Source organism: Heterostelium album (assembly GCF_000004825.1).
Source record: "Heterostelium album PN500 unplaced genomic scaffold PPL_scaffold3, whole genome shotgun sequence".
Taxonomy (NCBI): Eukaryota; Evosea; class Eumycetozoa; order Acytosteliales; family Acytosteliaceae; genus Heterostelium; species Heterostelium album.
In genome coordinates this window covers 2,166,062-2,186,980 of record NW_008805065.1, presented here as the reverse complement: position 1 = coordinate 2,186,980, position 20,919 = coordinate 2,166,062, and the positions used below count along the sequence as shown (strand labels likewise).

General features: G+C 31.3%; 10 protein-coding genes across 10 annotated transcripts; 6 read left to right on the top strand and 4 right to left on the bottom strand.

Annotated features, from left to right (window-relative positions):
- Nucleotides 1-536: 536 nt before the first annotated feature.
- PPL_03450 (uncharacterized protein) lies at nucleotides 537-1,037 on the bottom strand (the record flags this gene model as incomplete). The annotated part of the gene is made up of 1 exon (XM_020574415.1): nucleotides 537-1,037. The coding sequence occupies one exon, from the start codon at nucleotides 1,035-1,037 to the stop codon at nucleotides 537-539; it is 501 nt and encodes a 166-aa protein (XP_020436487.1).
- Nucleotides 1,038-2,208: 1,171 nt separating this feature from the next.
- PPL_03449 (uncharacterized protein) lies at nucleotides 2,209-4,365 on the bottom strand (the record flags this gene model as incomplete). The annotated part of the gene is made up of 2 exons (XM_020574414.1): nucleotides 2,209-2,911; nucleotides 2,996-4,365. The coding sequence occupies 2 exons, from the start codon at nucleotides 4,363-4,365 to the stop codon at nucleotides 2,209-2,211; spliced, it is 2,073 nt and encodes a 690-aa protein (XP_020436486.1).
- Nucleotides 4,366-4,667: 302 nt separating this feature from the next.
- Nucleotides 4,668-6,893, top strand: PPL_03448 (uncharacterized protein; the record flags this gene model as incomplete). The annotated part of the gene is made up of 4 exons (XM_020574413.1): nucleotides 4,668-4,706; nucleotides 4,802-4,986; nucleotides 5,781-6,676; nucleotides 6,736-6,893. The coding sequence occupies 4 exons, from the start codon at nucleotides 4,668-4,670 to the stop codon at nucleotides 6,891-6,893; spliced, it is 1,278 nt and encodes a 425-aa protein (XP_020436485.1).
- A 150-nt stretch (nucleotides 6,894-7,043) lies between these two features.
- On the bottom strand, nucleotides 7,044-9,837 carry abcB5 (ABCB family ABC transporter ATP-binding protein/permease; the record flags this gene model as incomplete). Its single annotated transcript, XM_020574412.1, has 4 exons — nucleotides 7,044-7,817; nucleotides 8,195-8,628; nucleotides 8,881-9,061; nucleotides 9,259-9,837. The coding sequence occupies 4 exons, from the start codon at nucleotides 9,835-9,837 to the stop codon at nucleotides 7,044-7,046; spliced, it is 1,968 nt and encodes a 655-aa protein (XP_020436484.1).
- Nucleotides 9,838-10,260: 423 nt separating this feature from the next.
- On the bottom strand, nucleotides 10,261-10,987 carry PPL_03446 (uncharacterized protein; the record flags this gene model as incomplete). The annotated part of the gene is made up of 3 exons (XM_020574411.1): nucleotides 10,261-10,376; nucleotides 10,465-10,571; nucleotides 10,836-10,987. 3 exons carry the CDS (start codon nucleotides 10,985-10,987, stop codon nucleotides 10,261-10,263), a joined length of 375 nt encoding a protein of 124 aa, XP_020436483.1.
- Nucleotides 10,988-11,818: 831 nt separating this feature from the next.
- PPL_03445 (class I SAM-dependent methyltransferase) lies at nucleotides 11,819-12,994 on the top strand (the record flags this gene model as incomplete). The annotated part of the gene is made up of 2 exons (XM_020574410.1): nucleotides 11,819-12,027; nucleotides 12,094-12,994. 2 exons carry the CDS (start codon nucleotides 11,819-11,821, stop codon nucleotides 12,992-12,994), a joined length of 1,110 nt encoding a protein of 369 aa, XP_020436482.1.
- Nucleotides 12,995-13,598: 604 nt separating this feature from the next.
- Nucleotides 13,599-14,792, top strand: PPL_03444 (class I SAM-dependent methyltransferase; the record flags this gene model as incomplete). Its single annotated transcript, XM_020574409.1, has 2 exons — nucleotides 13,599-13,834; nucleotides 13,901-14,792. The coding sequence occupies 2 exons, from the start codon at nucleotides 13,599-13,601 to the stop codon at nucleotides 14,790-14,792; spliced, it is 1,128 nt and encodes a 375-aa protein (XP_020436481.1).
- A 352-nt stretch (nucleotides 14,793-15,144) lies between these two features.
- PPL_03443 (class I SAM-dependent methyltransferase) lies at nucleotides 15,145-16,319 on the top strand (the record flags this gene model as incomplete). The annotated part of the gene is made up of 3 exons (XM_020574408.1): nucleotides 15,145-15,350; nucleotides 15,434-15,685; nucleotides 15,713-16,319. The coding sequence occupies 3 exons, from the start codon at nucleotides 15,145-15,147 to the stop codon at nucleotides 16,317-16,319; spliced, it is 1,065 nt and encodes a 354-aa protein (XP_020436480.1).
- Nucleotides 16,320-17,254: 935 nt separating this feature from the next.
- On the top strand, nucleotides 17,255-17,529 carry PPL_03442 (uncharacterized protein; the record flags this gene model as incomplete). Its single annotated transcript, XM_020574407.1, has 2 exons — nucleotides 17,255-17,263; nucleotides 17,380-17,529. 2 exons carry the CDS (start codon nucleotides 17,255-17,257, stop codon nucleotides 17,527-17,529), a joined length of 159 nt encoding a protein of 52 aa, XP_020436479.1.
- Nucleotides 17,530-18,056: 527 nt separating this feature from the next.
- Nucleotides 18,057-20,459, top strand: PPL_03441 (uncharacterized protein; the record flags this gene model as incomplete). Its single annotated transcript, XM_020574406.1, has 3 exons — nucleotides 18,057-18,565; nucleotides 19,181-19,529; nucleotides 20,418-20,459. The coding sequence occupies 3 exons, from the start codon at nucleotides 18,057-18,059 to the stop codon at nucleotides 20,457-20,459; spliced, it is 900 nt and encodes a 299-aa protein (XP_020436478.1).
- Between the last annotated feature and the right edge of the window lie 460 nt (nucleotides 20,460-20,919).

The following is a 20,919-nucleotide window of genomic DNA, read 5'->3' as shown; positions in this document are numbered from 1 at the left end:
AATGCATGCCAACAAAGCAAAGCCTTTAACTGCAATCCAAAACCCCAGCCGTCATCATGATTTAATTTCATTCAATCTAGTAGATTGTATGATTTTTGATTGTTGAAAACAATTTAAACAATAAATTTTATTTTATTAAATTATAATTAATTATTTCTATCAAATATATCTTAGTTAAGTCATACAAACTTTTGATCAATATCTGAGTTGCCACCATCTAAATTTAAAAAAATTTGAATTGATAAACATCAAGAGCTAATTGAAGTATTTGCATAATATACTCTTTTAATATTGTAGGACTGATTTTGGGATAATTAAAACTATTAACATAGATTTAATAACAATCAATTTCTTTTTTTTTTAATAAATACATGAGGGATTTAAACTAAAGACAAATTTTAACAAGAAAAAAAATCTTAATTAATAAACAGTTAGATTGTTCGAATTAATACAAAGTAAACAAAATAATAGTATTTGATTGATATTATAGTAGTATTCCAATTAACAAATACAAACTATAAATAGTATAATTTATTTTAATATGCTGATAAAATCAAAGATTTCTTTACAATTTGATTATTATTTGTGTTGGTGGAATTATAATGATTGGAGTGTGCCATTGGTTTTATCGGTAGATATTTAGTCATGAAAACGGCATCTAATCCGTAGTTCTTCTTGAGATACTCTGATTTATCTAAATTAAGTTGTTCAAGTTGGAATCCTAATGCCTCCCAGAATCTGGCTGATCCCTGAACACTCACCAACTGTACGGTAGATGGAACACCACTACCACCGTTGTTTGATAGATTCTCAAGTGCATGGTTCACCAGCAGTCTACCAATATTGAAACCACGAGCGACAGGCCTAACACCGAGTTCATTGAGATAGATCATACGCTTGCACGATGGGTCGTTCAGCAGTCGGTCCATACCATTTTTAAGTTTGTCCATGGAGTTGAGTGGTGGGAATTCATCACGATGCCATGGATGTGTAAAGATATGTCCAATTAGAATGCTGTTGTTGTTTGCATCAATCATGTCGGCAGCCCAGCAACCCATTGGAAACAGTTCGAATTTACCTCGGAAAACGCTGTACTCTTCAAAGAAATGCTCCTCTGGGAATACCTCTTTCTGAGTGTCGTAGATAACCTTTATGTCGTCGACGTTCATCGGTCGAATCAAGAGATTCAATTTTCTCTCCATCTTTGTGGAGTATATTATTTTTTGTAACATGTTTTATGTTTTGTGTTGTTGTGTTTATAAACAATAGATTTCTATTTATATATATATGTGTGTATAGAAACTAATAAATAAAGTTATTTATATTTATATATAATGTATATACAATTTGAATTATAAATAAATAAATAAATAAATAATAAAAGATATAAAAGTATATAATACCAATTTGATATTAAACGAAATGCGCAGTGGGGTATTTAAATAAACTTAAACTCTGCTTGTGAATGTGTTGTGTTTGTTGTTTTGTTGTTGTTTTGTGAGTGTGTTATGATTGTGATTGGTATTGGTATTGAAGAAGAAATGATATGTTTATCAGAATCTAATTTGATATTTTATTTCAAATCAATCTTAAAAACTGAATGTTAAGATGAAAGATGTTGACGACACATAAATTACGACCAAAACAACCTTCTTTATATTTTTGTTGTGTTTTTTTTGTTGTGTCTAAAACCAAACAACAATTGTTGATTTGAATGAATGTTCTAAGCTAAGTTGCTCTCGAAATTTCTAAAACAAAGGTTGTTGTTGTTGTGCTGTTGATTGAGAAGGTGTAAACAAAACAAAACAATGGTATTAAACCAATCATCATGTTAACTAGGATACCAAAAGATTTTTTTTCTCTCGAAAACGCCAATCCCAAAGTTTAGTTTTTTACATTTTTACACAACATTTTTTTGATTTTACTCCAGATTACCGCTTACGATATGAGGAAGCCCCCACATTTTGTAAAGAAAAAAAGAAAAACAAAAAGGTCACAGGTTGAAAAGAAAAAATCATTTTTTTTATTTTTGATGGTATTCATTTTTATTCAAAAAATCTACTATCTTGGATTATAATCTAATGATGTTATGCGATTCTCAAAATATAACCCACGAGGTAAAAGAAAAGAATGAATTGAACTTTATCTTGAATTTTCAATGATTCTACAATGAATACAATACAGTTATTTAAAAGGTAAATGATTGAATCATTGATTTTCAATCTCTTTATTATTATCTACATTAATTAAAACAGCAGCTGCATCATCAGCAGTAACAGTAGCAGAAGCAGTAACAGTTGATTTCTCGTTGATCTTATTTGAATTTGTTGTTGTTGTATCTATTATTACATTATTTGATTTATCAATTACTTTTGTATTGTTATTTGTAAGAGTAATATTCTTATTGTTATTGTTATTCTTATTATTTTGATTATTATTATTATTATTCTTATTTTGATTGTTATTATTCTGATTATTGTTCTTTTTCTTATCAACTTTTGGACCCATGATTATACCTAAATGTGGATTATATTCACCGGGTCTATATCTTTTCTTTGGAGTGTATTTACTTTGTTCCGGTCTGAGAGTGAATTCCTTAAAGTTTGAATGAACCAAGAGTGCTTGTCTCTGCTTCTCGAGTTGCTCCTCTGTGATATCCGGCGAGCGCTGCGACGAAATGAAAACGACATTCTTGGTCGATGGTATTCTCATGGCATCTCTTATCACGTTGAAACCACACTGATTCGATACTCTCTCGATATAGTTCAAATAGGTCATATACTGTCCTATCTTCTTATCGTTATCCTGAAACTTATTCATAAAGTTAAAGAAACAACATGGCAACAAGAAGAATCTTTGTTTCTTTGATTTCGAAGCTATATAAGGTATCCAAGGTGTCAACTCATCAGAACTAAACAAATAAACATAAACAAAGATTGTTAAAGTTAGCTAGTTTGTTTGTTGTATGTCTGATTTGTAACTAAACAATACTTACTGATTACCAATAATCCAATCGTATTCAGTGTAAGATTGATCTTTTGGTTGTATACCATGCTCGATTAGATTCTTTTGTACGGATTCATCGTATTTCTTCCAGACTTTACGACAACGAAGATCGATTCCAATGCCTGGGTAACCCTCGAGGTTGAGTATGTTGACGAGGAATCCATTGCCACAGCCGAGATCTACGAATGACTGTTTGTAATCGGGTGTGTTTCGGTCTTGGTTCTCTAGGTGGAATAGCGAGATGATGTAGGCAGCGATGGCAATGTCTTCGAATACAAACTTTTGCGGATCGGTCTTGGTTACGTCTTCCCAACCGACAGCCCAATTCTTATACTTTGATTTCAAACGCTCGTAGTTATCCAAGTAGACGTCCTTCGGTATGATACAATCGTGATAGACACGCTTCTTGTAACCGGCTTCATGACCAACACCCCACTTATTGAGTTTCTCTAGCAACGAAAAACATATCTTCTTTAGTTTCTCCTTGTATTCATCCTGATCCTCACCTTCCAAATAAATCACTTCCATTCTAATCTCATGAATCTTTTGACCTTCTTCCTCCAAATCCAAATCTTCCAATTCAACTGATTTACGTTTATTATTATTATTATTGTTGTTATTATTGTTATTATCTGTATTGTTATTGTTATTGTTGTTATTATCTGTTGTATTTGTATTGTTGTTGTTGTTGTTCTCGGTATTGTTATTGTCGTTAACTACATTCTTATTCTCTTGTTGATTGATGTTGTTATTATTATCATCTACCTTTAAATAAGTATTCTTAATATATCTAAATCTAAATTGTTTTACTTTTGGATAGTAGAATGGAAGATATTCCGCTAAATTTGAAACATCCTCTGGTACCAACGGTTTAAAGGTGCTGGTTTGTTGTGATTTCGAATGGGTAACAGAGTCATCGATTGTATTGTCTTTCTCTGCTAATCTCGGTATTAAATGTCTCTTAAATACAATAGATTCAATCAATTCATTTTGATAATCAATTGATTCTTCGTTTTCATCTTGTTGTTGCTGCTGGTGATTATTCTCTGTATGATTATGACCGTGAACATGACCATGTCCGTGACCATGATTATGATGGTCTGGTGGTGGTGTTGTAATTGAAGGTGTAGGTTGATCATTTGTTGTATAGATTTGCTCTGACAATTGTTTATCATCGATATCGAATGTCGATCTCGATTTAATCTGATATCTCTTGACTGGTTTCATGATGTGTTGTGGGTCTAGAGTCCATTTCTCCATTGTGAACCAAAACGACTGTAAACTAATTGAAGTTGCAATTGATTCAACTGATTCCCATTTTTGTTCATTATTATTATCTTTATTATTTATATCACACATTATTGATTGTTAATTTAATCTGAATAAATTTAAATTTTTGTCTGATATAAAAAAAAAAAAAAAAAAAAAAATTTGGAGAAATCTTAAAAAAAAAATTCGATAAATGATCGATTATAAAATGCAGGAAAAGATACCTGTTGCTTTAATTAATTGCTACAAAAAAAAAAAAAAAAGTTGGAATCAATTTATTTATTCCAATACTATTTAATATTTTAAAATAAAATAAGTATGTCCAAATTAATTTGTTTTTTTTTTCTTTGTAATTTGCTGGGTATTACTGCAATAATGTTTACATATATACAATGAGTGTTGTTAAGTTTGTTAAAACTGGTTGGTGTTTTGTTGTTCGATTTCTTCATGTGGGATATCATCTTCGGAGATTGTAGTTGTTATTGTTGTTGTTTGTTGTGAAGGTGAAGTTGTTAATCTTTGATAGGGAAGTGGTGATGGTGTTGGTATTTGCGATGAATTTCTTCTGGATGCCGATCGTAATGAAGGTGTCGACGATGAACGTTTACTCTTGAAGAGCATTCGGATGCCAGACACAACAACCGATGCTACGGCTGCGAATACTAACGCCACCCAGAGAAGCGCTAGCCAGTTCGGCAGAAAGTTCATGCTGTGAATCTTTAGCATCCAGCCGATGCGCTCCTTCGAGACACCAAAGACATTGCGCAGGAATCGATAGACGAACCCCGTTGTCACCATGAACGCAAGCACAGCAAACAACACGCCCGACAACCGATGATGCAGTTCGCGCGGTGAACTAGCATTACGCAAACCCTTGAAATATCGAACCACCACATTGTCGTCGGTATTCACATTCGATCCACCGAGCAGCTGATTCGAAGACAGCATCTGATAGCCGAAAACGATAAGCAGCATAGTAATAACAAATAGCAGCGCAGTATAGACAACTTGACTATTGGTAAAGAGTATCGACATCTGATGAATTGAAAGTAGGAATTTTATCGATTCTTTTTGTACGCCCAGTGTCAATAGCAATTGAAACATAAACCCGGTGATGGCAGTCACACTCAGCGGTAGAAGTACTGCCCATCCCAACCATCTGTGTGCTTGTCTTTTATTTATTGTTGGAAACAATGTCATTGTCGTGTGATTGATTACAGTGTATAATCTATTTTCTACATTAACTAACTAACTAAAATAATGAAAATTCATTCTTTTAAACTTTATAAAGTATTATTTAAAACAATTTAAATAAATTTAGAAAACAGGGTGTGCAAATTAAAATAAAAAAAGAGACACGTATTCAATGAGATTTGTTTTTCACTTTTTTCCCTCACCAGACCTGGATAAAAAAGAAATCATTTCTCGAAAAAACCACAAAACAATTTGTTTTTTTTCAACACACATATATATTTATCACTAAAAATGTATAAACACATAATTAGTTTAGTATTGGTTTTATTAGCACTATCTTTTACATTTAATAACGTGTGTTTAGCGGATGCTAAAGATAAGGATAAAGATCAAGATCAATTTAGCGATGTACTTGTTACTTTAAGTAGATTCTCGGACGATAGTGTAAATGGTACTATCAGTGGTGCTGTACTTGCAAATGTTACCGCTTTGATTAAGGGAGAGAATAATGATACTGTAGAGGGTTTGATGAATGGTACAATCACCGCAGTTGTAACTGGTAGTTATAACAGCACTGCCAATGAAACTGTAATTTCACTGGTCACTGGTGATTTCACAGGTACACTCAATGGTACGGTAAAAGGAACCGAAGATGTGAATGTCACTGTTGTAGTCACAGGTATAGTGAATGGTACTCTAATCGGTTCATCAAACGATACTATAATGATCGGTAAATTAGTTCTCAAACTAAATGGTACTGTTAATGGTACAAGTGTTAAACCAACACCGACAACAACAACTACATCAACAACAGCAAGTGGAAGTTCATCAGATGGAGGTAAAGCAGGTGGAAGTGAATCAGGTGGAGGTAAAGCAGGTGGAAGTGAATCAGGTGGAGGTAAAGCAGGTGGAAGTGAATCAGGTGGAGGTAAAGCAGGTGGAAGTGAAACAGGAAAGACAGTAGATAATAAAGGTTTAAAATTAGATCCTTCATCAATGACAGGAAATGGTTTCGTAAGAACGATCTCTTTTGTACGACTTGGATTACAAGATGAAGATCCAACTTTGGCCAACGTTACCGGTACCATCACCGTTGAATTCAATAGTACGATCAACGGTACATTAGCATTCATACCTGATGCCACTAAAGAGCCATCTGGAAAAATAGAAGAATCAGATGATAATCCATATCCAACATCTGCAGGATGTAAGTATTATTACCAACAAAAACTAATATTAAGAATTACTAATCTTTCAACAATATAGATATAAGTCTTACAACTATCGTTTACACTCTTGGTGGAGCATGTGTTCTATTTATTGGATACTTATTCTTCAGAAGAATGAGAGTAGCTAAAACAACAACCAAGACCAACAGATCTCGTAATGGTGACTACGAAATGTTGAACCAAATGAGAGATTAGATTTACTAATGACATCAATCATCGATGATGATGATGATGTTATTATAACAATGTATAAACACCTACAACCAAAGTTCGATTTTCATAATAAACAATAAATAATAAATAATAAATAATATCATTATAGTAATATTTATTTTCTTCTTTTTTTTACAATGTATCTTCATATTGTTGAGCTAACCACATTGTTTTGTATTTACCGTCGAGTTCCAAAAGCTGTTGATGACTACCACGCTCGAGAATGACACCGCCGTGACCAAGCACGATGATTTCATCGGCGTCGACAACCGTACTGAGACGATGTGCAATCATTATCGTTGTACGATTCTTAAAGAAACCACGTAGTGCTTGCATGATATATTGTTCGGTGGCAGTATCCAACGAAGAGGTAGCTTCATCGTAGAACAAAATCGGTGAATTCTTAAGTATCGCTCTGGCAATGGAAACACGTTGTTTCTCACCACCCGACAACTTCAAACCACGTTCACCAACCATCGTTTCGTAACCTTCGGGCATGTTCATTATTACCTCGTGGATATGTGCTAGCCGAGCTGCTTCTTCGACTTGCTCGCGTGTCGCATTCGGATTACCATAGCTGATGTTATAGAGAATGGTGTCGTTGAAGAGAACTGTGTCTTGTGGCACCACGGCGATGCTGTCTCTCAACGAGTGTTGTGTGATATCTCTGAGATCTTGACCGTCGATTTCAACTGCGCCTGCAACAGGATCATAGAAACGATACAACAAACGTAGAATAGTTGACTTTCCACTACCACTAGTTCCAACGATAGCAACTCTCTTTCCACCTTCTACCTTGAATGAAATATCATTCAACACATTCTTTGCTTCATTATAACCGAATGTAATATTCTTAAATTCAATCGAACCATTCTTATAAACCAATGGTTTAGCATTCTCCCTATCCTATAATTTAATACATATAAAAAAAATGAAAGATTAATAAAAATGTTAACTATATATTATATTTGTTGTAGAGTTGATAAATAAACATAAATGATAAGAATTGTAATGTTAACTATTGTTAAAAGATAAACATCTATCTTTTTATCATTTATCATGATAGATATATTATAGATAGAATTTGTATTGTTATCGATAAAGATAACATGATTGATAGATATAAAATAGATAAACATAATAATAAGAATTGAAATGGTTATTGTTAAAAAGATAGATTTAGTTGATTGGTATTGTTAACAAGTTTTAAATCAAGATATATAGCTTGATTGTAAAACTGATAAATTTAGATAGATTAGTAGATAATGTTAATGAATACTTACGGTTATCTTTGGTTGAAGGTTTAGCAATGAAAACATATGATCCATATCGACAAGAGATTGTTTGATCTCACGATAAACGGTTCCCAAGAAATTGAGTGGCAGTGAGATTTGGAAGAGTAGACCGTTGACAAGTACCATGTCACCAACGGTTAGTGTTCCACCAACGATACCCTGTGCTGTCATTATCATAATGGCGGTCATCGATGCCGAGAAGATAAATGCCTGACCAAAGTTGAGGAATGACAAGCTGCTAGTGGTTTTCAACGACGCCTTATCGTACTCCATCAAGTACTTGTTGTATCGATCGATCTCGACCTTATCGTTATTGAAATACTTTACGGTTTCAAAGTTCAGCAGTGAATCCATCATCTTGTTCGACGCTTCGTTATCCATAGAGTTCATTTGCTTACGGAACTTTGTTCGCCACGACGTCACTTGGAAGGTGAACAGTGTGTACGCTACGAGCGTGCCAAAGGTGAGTGCAGAGAATTGCCAACCCAGTTGATAAGCCATCAACGTACATACTAAACCGATTTCAAATATGGTGGGAACGACGTGGAACAGCATCGAGTTCAACAGGAAGTTGATTGCACGCGATCCACGATCGATAATACGCGATAATGAACCGGTTTGACGCGACAAATGGAATGACAAATCCAACTGGTGCAATCGTTTGAATGTATTACAACTGACATCTCTAATTGCACTGTGTGCAACCTTTGCAAAAACAGCGGATCTCAACTCCTGGAACAAATTGGAACAGATTCTCAGCGTACCATAGCCAACCAACAGACCCAAAGGAACAGTCAGCATATCGGGTGCAACACTCGAAAAATAATTAACAATATCTTTAAATACAAATGGAATCTATAGTTATGATTTTTCAAAAATTTATTAGTAAAATGTTAAAACTTGTTTCCAAGTCGGAGTGGGTGGTAACTCAGTTACCGGTGTGGCGCCATTATAAATATTTCATTTTCCGTGTGTGAGTGGGTGGAGGGAACTAAGTCACTGGTGGAAGTTGGAAGTTGGAAGTTGGAGTGTATATATAATTTTTTACTTACTTGTACAGTGAATATTTTTGCACCAAACAACAGGATAACGGATGCTATGATTCTAACTTTGGATGCGTTGTCGTCTTTTGGCCATAGATATTTCGCTACGGTTTTCAACATGCTTAGTGCAGAGTTTTTAGTTTCTTTTTGGTTATCGAGTGGGTTTGCACCTGAACCACCACCTTTCACCGATGATGACATGTGTGATGGTGGTGGTGTAACCATACTATACATTCTAACGATTCCACATCTATTGAATTTCGATTGTTCATCATAGCTATCAACAAGTAAACTCTTATTAATTCGATTATTATTATTATTATTACTGTTACTATTGTTCGCTCTGAATGAAATAATTGGTAAACAATTTAAATTATTTGAAATTCTTTGATTGGCAGTCGGATTTGTTTGTTGATAAAATGATATATTATTATTAACTTTATTATTATTATTATTTACAAAACTATTATTGATTGATTTATTATTATAATAAAAATTATTATTATTCTTGTATTTCAATGAAATAGACTGATGAACAGAACTATAACATCTAATAGATGACTTTGAAAAACTATTTAAGTTCAACATTGTTTTCTTCAAATAAACATGTTATCTTTGTGTGTGAAAATAAATATGATACTATTTTAATTATTCGTCTTAATTAATTAATTAGATTTGTTCAATATGTAGGAATCATTTCACAAATAAGCATGATTTTTTTTTAAAAAAAAAAAAAAAAAAAAAGAATGAAAAAAAAAAAATTTCATATGATCTTTTTTGTTGGTTGAATGAATGATTAATCAATTATGTCAACACAGGATGAATGGAATGTTAATGAACCATGTTCTATTCTATATAAAGAGTTAAATAATAGAATTGTCAATTTGACATGACTTGACATGTGACACTACATTACGTTGAGAGATTGTTATTTAGTTATCTAAATGATTGTTTTTTTTTAGTTTATTTATATATATCGTTTTTTAGTTTCGTCTCGTTTTTCATTCTTTTTCAGTAATCTGGAATATTAACATTGATCTTCTTTCCATCAGCTTTCTCTAATACCTCTGTAATTAATTGATCTGCTGTCTTTCCACGACCTGCAATAAAATGTACTGTACCATCAACTATTTATGTATTATGTGACACAATAACAAAATGAGTTAGTTGGTTGTTTATGAATCGGATATTAGAATGATCTGTTCCTGTAATTACCTTTTTTAATTTCAACACCTGGTTCACCACTGATCATCTTTTTCTCTTCAAATTGAACATCGCTATTCCAATATTTAAATGGTTCTAAATATGTATATTTAAACATTCTATATATGTGAATGAATATTAGTATTGACTATTCTTCTTTTCTTTTGATAACCAAACCAAACCAAACCAACTAATCAGTAAAACAAACAAACAAACAAATCATTCTTTCATTAACTTTTAACCATAACAATGCATTGCATTATTTGTTTGTATGTCTCAAAGATAATCGCTTCTATTACGCTGAACATGTTGATAATGAATGAATGAATGAATGTTGATCTGATTACTCTGAGTTGTAGTTTATTGTGATTAAATGTATCTACCTTGATCCAGTGACATCTTTTCCATATTTGCTTGTAATAAAAGTGATCTTTTCAGTGTTATATAAATAGATCTTTTGCATACAATATGCCTTGTATAGTGCTGAGTATTGCTTTGGTTTTGGTAAATCCAATACTTTATAGAATCGTTGCATCTTTATATTATATTTTGATATATATATGATCACTGTAATCACAACAATTAATCGATAAATCTATTAAAAAAAAGAATTCAAAAAAAACGATCAAAATTGAAAAAAAATAAAATAAAAAGATTTTGGTTTTATTTTATTTTTTTTTAATGAAAATGTACATTCACAGATAGAATAGCCACTTCACAAATAGTAAAGACAAGTTGAAAGTCATGATTTCAATACATTAAATCTTTCTTTATTATAAAAACAAAAATAGATATCACCACACCCAAATCACAAAGTATTAAAATGGTGGGGGTGCCCGATATTAAATTAGCATTCTTGGTGTTCATTCATTCTGGAATGAACAAAGAAACGTTATTCCATTGTCATTTGGTGAACTGTTATCATATTATATCAACATGTTAATCAATATTATAATCTAAAGTAATAATGCCCACTAAATAACACCTATCTACTAATATATTATTACTATATGTACAGTGATTCTTCTTTACATTGAAATAAGTACTAATCGAATGGTAGTGATATACGCAATCAACATAGTAAAACAAACAAATAACAAATCTGTATATAATAAAATAAAGTAAAATAAAAAACAAAAAGGAATGGGGAAAGCACAACATAAATACTTTCTTGTTTTTATTTTACAGATTATTTTATATCTATATATATATATATATATATATAAGCAATAATAAGATATTATAACAGCATAACTATTTATTAAACATAAACAATTGTATTTAATTAACTGTTTAAAATATTCTATTCAAAATCTAATAAAAATAGTTATAAAAAGATATAAATAATAATATTTATTTTGAAATGATGGAATCCAATGCAATTACTTTGGGAGTACCAAGAACCTCTGTTTTGATTGCAGCAATAAGAGCACTCATTTCAAATTCCTATATTAAAGGACAATTGGTTGAAACCGATGGTAAATTAAGTAGATCACTTCAGTCATACTATGAGAATATCTATCAAAAAGAACCATATTATAGAGATGTTGAAAGTAGCATTGCAACATTTGATCCGTAAATATATAGGTTATATATATTTACAATTATATATACTGATAAACTATTCTAATATTAAAATAGATATGCATACTTTTTTAGTTGTACTGATGAATCGAGAGATATCATCGGTGGAATGTATGACGATAGAATGAGGTTGAATCCACAACAATCGGTAACTAGCGAAACTATTAAGGAATGGCTTGTCAAGATGGGATTGCCAGAGGATATCGGTAATAGAGATATCAAAAAGTATTTGACAGAGACATGCTCACCGGTCAAGGCATGGAATATCATTATCTTTCCATTCATCTTCAATCGTATTGCGCTTAGAATCAAGTATATCGATGATTTCATCACCAGTAAAATTGGAAAGTACCAACAATTTGTTATTCTTGGTGCTGGTCTGGATACTCGTGCCTTAAGATTGCCATTCGATGAGCGATCAACGGTTTGGGAGATCGATTTCCCACAGACATTCGAATATAAATCGAGAGTTCTAGAGCGATCAACAAAGATCATTGAACAGTTGTCAAAAGCCAAGAATATCCATATTCCAAGTAACTTGATGGAAACTGAACAATGGATTAAGAAACTAGAGGAATCGGGATTTGACAGAAGCAAACCAACTGTTTGGTTGCTGGAAGGTCTCTTGATGTATCTTTCAAACGAGGAGATCGAGTTACTTCTCTCATCGGTGTCATCGTTGTCCGCCAGTGGCTCTGCCATAATGATGCAAACTGTTGTCGAAATTAAATTGGCGGAGAATGATAAAAGAAAGATGTTTACCAATCCAATGCGTTCGGAATTAAAATCATTTACCAATAGACCGTCGCTCTATCTCGAGAAATGTGGATTCTTAGTTGATATCACTGAGAGATCGCAAGATGAAATCTTAACGATTTACAATAGCAAAGTAGCGTTAATAACAGCCGATCTGACTCTATCTGATTCCGCCACTTTTACTTTTGGTTTTAAATCTTAACAAATAGTAGAACACAAATGCATGTAATAAAGAGTAATGTCTAAACTTTTATTTTTTGTTATATTGATTCAATAGGTAAAACCTCAATTTAGTATGAAATCTAAAGATTTATTAATAATTTTTATATAAATAGATACATCTTTTCTTTACCTATTCTAATATCTTTTTTTTAATAGAGGTGTTAATTTTAAAATTATTGTTTTTTTATTATAAATATGTTTAGATCAATATCTTTTGAATAATGTTTGGTATCAAAACAAATATTTGTAAAAAAGTAATATTAATAAATCTAGTTTATTATTTTATTTTTGTCCGAAATTTCATGCAAATCTTCCGAATGGAAAATAAAAAAATAAAAATAAACACTTCATCATTTATCTTTTGAAATGGTGGATGTTTTAATTAAATAAAATTGGATATTCCCAGTACCGTCATCTATGGTGATTTCTGAAAGATAAAGAGATTAATAATCAAAAAAGATGTTTAGTTTATATATAAATATATTTTGGTGGATGATTCACCAATCATCATTTATTAAATAGAATAGTTAGTTAGTTAGTAAGAGATAAAAGAAATAAATAATAATAATAATAATAAATAAATTATGTCATCTAATGTAATTACTTTGGGAGTACCAAGAACTTCTGTCATGGTTGCAGCAATAAGAGCACTTATTTCAAATTCCTATGTTAAAGATCAATTGGCTACTGTACCAACCGATGAGAGTAGTCAATTAATTTTTAAACTAAATAGTTCACTTCAGTCATACTATGAGAATATCTATCAAAAAGAACCATTTAGTGCTAAAGTACTAGATAGTAGCATTGCAACATTTGATCCGTAAGATATATATATATAAAAAATATCATTATTTTATTTACTTATTTTTAAATTATATAACAATAGATATGCATACTTTTTTAGTTGTACTGATGAGTCGAGAGATATCATCGGTGGCATGTATGATGCTAGAATGAAGATGAATCCACAACAAACGGCAACTACCGATACTGTTAAGGAATGGCTTGTCAAGATGGGGTTGCCAGCGGATACCACTATTCAAGATATGAAAAAGTATTTGACTGAGACATGCTCACCGGTCAAAGCGTGGAGTATCATCATATTCCCATACATCTCCACCCGTATTGCGCTTAGAACCAAGTATATCGACGACTATATCACGAGTAAAATTGGAAAGTACCAACAATTTGTTATTCTTGGTGCTGGTCTGGATACTCGTGCCTTAAGATTGCCATTCGATGAGCGATCAACTGTCTGGGAGATCGATTTCCCACAGACATTCGAATATAAATCGAGAGTCCTAGAGGAGGCAACAAAGATCGTTGCACCATTATCGAAAGCCAAGAATATCCATATTCCAAGTAACTTGATGGAGACTGAACAATGGATTAAGAAACTAGAGGAATCGGGATTTGACAGAAGCAAACCAACTGTTTGGTTGTTGGAAGGTCTCTTGATGTATCTTTCAATCGAGGAAATCGAGTTACTTCTCTCATCGGCATCATCCTTATCCTCGAGTGGTTCAGTCATGCTGATTCAAACAACTCAAGATATTAAATTGGAGGAGAATGATAAAAGAAGAGTGTTTGCCAGTCCTTTGCGTGCGGAATTCAAATCATTTACCAATACACCATCGCTTTACCTCGAGAAATGTGGATTCTCAGTTGACATCAATGAAAAATCTCAAGAGGATATCCTACAGATCTATTGTAACAAATCAATATTACCAACCGAGATTGTCGATTCCACAATATTTACTATTGGTAATAAATTCTAAACAGACACACTCACACAACACACAAAACAGTAACTTTTAATTTAATTAAAAAAAAATAATAATAACCATGAATATGTTAAAAATAAACAAACCAAATTTGGTTGGTTTGTCATCAACCTACTAATAATATTACATTTTATCAAATTCAACATATAACTTCTTTTTAAACACTTGAAGTTCCTTTGTATATTGGTAATATTGTTTTTACCACTTTAAGACCTTAAATTAAACTTAATAAACTGTGTTTTATTTTTTTTAATTTTTTGAAAAAAGATACAACAACAATTTAAATTCTCTAATTTTATTTATTTATTTTTTTTATTCCATTAATTAATATTTTACCTTTTTAAAAATGGAAGAAATTACATCTGGAATACCAAGTACCTCTGTAATGATGGCAGCAGCCAAAACAATGATGTCGAATGAATATATTCGATTTGAATTGCATTTGAAAAATGGACGTTTGGACCACTCTTTAATACCATATTATGAAAATGTCTACAAAAAGGAGAGTTCAATGTCAAAGGCAATAAACTTTAAGATTTGCTGTTTTGATCCGTATGTTAAGCTATTTGTTTTATTCTTACAAAAGCAAAAAATATAATTCTAACTAATTGCCCTTAAAAATTAAAAATATTTAGCTATGCTTATTACTTTTTAATAACAAAAGAATCGATAGCTATCATTGGAGATGCCATTAATATCAATATTAAACAATGTTCTGACTTTGCACAGAGTCAAAGTTTTAAGAATCATCTAGTGAAGAAAGGTCTATCACCAGAGATTAACGCGGAGGAACTGGAAAACTATTTACTCAAAGAGTGTTCACCAGTGAAAGCTTGGAGCTACTTAATTTTCGATTCACTTAATATTAGGGTGGCTGTGCGTACCAAGTATCTTGATCTATTATTTACCAATAGTATTGCAGGTGGCCAGTGTAGACAGTTTGTCAATCTTGGAGCGGGTCTGGATACACGTGCACTCCGTTTGCCATTTGGAAGCGATTCAACTGTGTGGGAGGTAGACTTTGCACCGGTGCTCAATTTCAAAAAAAAAGTATTGGAGCAAGCCAAGGAGGTGATTCCACCTCTGTCAAAAGCAAGGAATGTTTATATTAGAAGCGATGTTCTCAAAGTAGACTATTGGATCGACAAGTTGATTGCCAGTGGATTTCAACAAGATAAGCCAACGTTCTGGTTGATGGAAGGTTTAATTATGTATTTCACCGAGCAAGAGATTGAATACCTGCTAAGTAGAATATCGGCAATCTCTGCAAGTGGATCTTCGCTATTCATTCAAACACTATGTCCAAAAGTAGATAAAGATCAAACCAATGTCTATGCATTCCCACTACGTGATGAATTTAAATCCTATACCAATACACCAGCCACCTACTTTACTAATAGTGGATTCACCAATGAGTTAATCACCAAAAGCGAGGAGGAACTAAAAGATCTATTTCAATATGTAAATCAAATAGACATTGCTGAAACCAATACACTGTACACAATTGGTTATAAACCTTAAAAACATGAAAAGTATTATTATTTTTTTTTTTTTTTGAAAAATTACAAAATAAATAAAAAATTAGATAAATAATCAATGTTTATAACTAAACTATATAACTAGGATTTATTTCAGTCAATCGATAGAGAATTGCAATGTCTATCATTTGGTATACTTTATCTTTTAAAATAGAAATATAATAAAATTAATGATCACTGAACCAAACATATTAATTTCATCCAAAATACACAAAAAACAAAAGATTAAATTATATCCACCTTCAAGTTTTAGGTAATAATATAAGATATTTCTCAAGAAAATATCCGTAACAGATAATAAAAACTTACTATTTGGTTATTTATGTGCATAAATAAATATCTAAATAAAAAAAAATTACTTTTTTTCAAATTAAATCAAACAGTTAAAAAGTAAAGCGATTAAACAAAAACAACACCATATTGTGTTATTAGAAACAAGGATATCTTGATCTATATTGAGATTCCACGAAAAATGAACGACCATGTCCAAGATATTTTGCATTTTTGCCCACATTTAGGATTTATGAGTTATAGAAAATTTAAATTTCGATAAAATTTTATAAAAGTTGCTCTTCATAGGTGATAAGACTTACACAAAATTTTAATCACCCATTAAAATGATGATATCAGAGGTAATGTGGTCAACCGACCAAATCATGGTAACAGAGTATAATAAGAGAGAGAAACAGAGTCTCTCTGTTTGCAGCAACTGTAATCAGATATTTTCGAAATTGGTGAATTCCAGTTAATTCTTTGTTTTTTAACAACAATTATTTTTACTTTAACAAGCCAGGCTGGGAAATGAAAAAGACAAGCATCAGCGGTGAGAAAGCTTTACTATTTAAGGATACACTCCGGAGTACACATCATTACAAATACACTCTACTTTTCTTTTAATAAATACAATAAATATATAAAATGTGCAAAGTAAATATTATTACTAAACTTTAAATTGATTGACATAACAACAACGAAGTAACTAACTTTATTCACTTCACTTTACTTCACCTTCACTTCGTTCTATCTTATATTAAACTATATAGTTTTCATCTGGTTGTGGTACTTCTGACTCCAAGTCATGCCGTAAATGCGGTGCCAAGTTATGCAAGGGTTGCTCCCGTTCATTGTCGACTGGTGCTGCACCACCAAGCGGAAATTCTGCTCAATGCCCAGAATGCAAGAATAACTATTAAACATATTAATCTTAAGTCATAAATAAAAAAAAGACTTTACAATTGTTTGTCATTTATTAAAAAAAAAAAATCACTGCAATTTGTTGACTGAAACATTTTTGATAATTTCAAAAAAGTGGGGTTGTTTTTAGTAAAACAAGGGGTTTATTGTTCATTTTATTTTTTTGTGAACAGCTATTTATCACTATGAATAGATAATGTTGCTTTTTAAAAGTGTTATTTGTTACTTTTTTTATAATACTCTAATCATTTCAAAAAAAAAAAAATAAAAAAAAAAAGATTGAAGGTGGTTAATAATTTTTGTTGCTAAAATGCAATCATTTGCCAAAATGGTGAAGACAAAAAGGGGTTAATTAAAAAATACAAAATTGATTTTTGATTAATTAATTAAAAAAAATGTTCAAAGGTGTTGAAAAAAAAAATATCTTTTTTGGTTTTAAAAATAGAATAGTTTATAGAGTCTATATCAAATTTATTTATTTTATTGTGTATATATTAATTTATTTAATTAAATAATGTAAAAAAGAATGATGTCATCAGAATCTGATGTAGTTGTTTCTTCACTTAAAGAAAATAATAATAGCAGCAATAATAATAACAGTATATCTAGAATATTTCCAGATATAATACTAATAAAAATCATTAGAAATGCATACTTTCTATCGATGTATGATAGTACGTCTTTGGAGTACGATAGGAGTTGGTGTCTATCTCTAAGACTTATCAATCATATGTTCATAAAGATATTCAAACAACTCAATAATAAATTATTCTTCAATGAGAAACTATTCAGTGCATTGGATAGAAATAATCATTTAAATAGAATAAATAATAGTAACAATAATAGTAATAGCAATAGTAATAGCAATAGTAAGAGTAGTAATAGTAATATATTAAATATATTATTTGAAAGGATTGAATCGTTGGAATTCAGTTATAATGCAATCGGTAAAAGAGTTGGAATCGATTTGATTGGTGATCATCTCATTATGAATTCGTTGACCAGTCTCTATAATTGTAGTAACATTCACTTGGAGTATGTGAATGAGATGATGAACAACAGCGCTCTCCACTCAAAGATCACAACGATAAGTTTGTGTTTGAGCAAGGAGATACCGGATAATCTGTGGAATCTGATTCCACACCTCGAACACCTCACCCTTATTTACCCACGGTACTACCGGTTCAACTACCAGCAATCGCTGATGCAGTTGTTCAGTCAGAAGTTTCCGGGTCTGCGGTCGTTCAACATCGACAAGAACGACAGCACCGGCATCCAAGTCTACTATATTGATATCTACAAAGGCTTGTTCGACGGGCTGGCCTATTCGATGCCGAATATCACGCGATTTCACATCAATGCGAACCGATGCACCATTATCCACCACGACCAAGAATCGATACTCTGCTTGATCAACTTCCTGCAGACCAATCAGCAGCTCTATTACTTTGCCTACGAAATGAATGCCGTCAGTAACCAGCTCAATCACTATCTGCTCGCCGACGCACGCTGTGCGATCGAGCAGGTGTCACTCAACTTGTATATCGATCATCGCGTGAGAATCGAACGTCAAATCGCGATACTCAAAGTGACATTCCTGGTGTTTGATAACGACGAATACTTTAATAACAATGCAATTGCAAAGAATAGTAGAACGACAAATGATGACGATGACGAAGACTATAATGTAAATGACTCTGAACCACAGCCAATGGTAACAACACCGATAGCATCGATTTTGACGAAATCAAATAACATCGTTAGTATTCAGACCAATAGTAATCTGACAATCGATGTTCAATCGAAGCTGGAGGATAAAGTATATGATTATCTCGCATTTAATAATGTAGAGAATCTAGTGTTTATGATTGTCTACAAAGAAACGTTTGCCTACATCTCAAAGATTATCAAACACAACACACAATCGAAATCAGTTAAACTCATCTTAACCGACGAGATAGAGGAAGATTCACTCGATTATCTGATAGATGCACTCCAAGTAAACAAAACACTGCTCTATTTCGATATCATCGACCAATGTGGAGTAGAAAGAGAATTCTTCAACCCTCTATTCCAAGTAATCAATAACCATCCATCTTTATTAAATAAATATACTATTAAATAATTTTTATATGTAAAATATTTCAGAAAAGTAACGTAATGATTTAAATAATCTCTACTTTAATACAAAGTATACTTAAGACATTGATGTTTTTGATAATAAAACAAACATCAATGATAGAAACAGTTTTTTTTTTCTCAAACAAACTTCATAATCTTTGAAATAATAAATTTAATAAATTAATTAAATAAATTAAATAATAATTAATTTTTTCTTCTAAATGAAAATAATGATTCAAAAGAGTTATCTACTCATTATTCTTAAAATCAAATGAAAATGGTTTATTATTATAATTTATAAGTATTAGAAAAAAAAAGGTAAATAAATATAAAATAATATTAATAATAATAAATACTAATTCAAAAAATTGTTCCAACAAATTCAAAAAAATAGGTTCTTTAAAGAACTTAAAAATAAATTAGAGTTTAGATCCAAATTAAGATATTATTCAAAGAACTATTCTTCAAATTTAGGAATTTAGATCAATGCAGTTTTTGGAAAACAATATTTCATTAAAGAGGTTTAAATAATTTGTCCTGAACGAGTTAAAATCGGTCTCTTGGTTTTTTCATTTATTTTTAAGTTCTTTAAAGAACTTCTTTTTTCTTTTCAATCAAATAAATACTTAAATAAAATATTTATATTTTTTTGAAAATATTTAAAATTGAAAAAAAAGAATATCTTATTGAGGCTTCTAACAAAAAACAGAGATGTTAAAAGATTCAATGATCTACTTCTTTTGTATATCAACTATTATTTAGATAGACTCTAGAGGAATCAAATACACCAAAAAGAGAAGAAATTTAGTTCAATTGCACAGTATTATAAACAATTCATGATGACTTTTTAAATTCTTTGGTCCCCGAAGTTCAACTTTGGAATCAATATTTTGAGATTTTTTTTATTCCTCAGCAAAACAAACAATCAATAATGAGGGAAATGAAAAAACAATCATAAGATAGGTCTTTTTTAAGATATTTATAAAAGGATCATTGTTCAACTTTACAATTACTTTATTACACTTATTTCATAAATCTTTTTTTATTTAATTTTATTTTCTAAGAAAATAATAGAAAGATAATTTTCTAGATATAAATATTTTCATCTCCACTATTTTTTAAAAATGGAAAATGTACAACAAACATTTCTCAATGCAATCAGTATTAATCCAAATGATTAAGACGCACTCTTTCAACTGGCAATGACATTTGGCAATGAACCTATAGATCAAGAACGAACTATATTACTTCCTACAGGTGAATCAAAG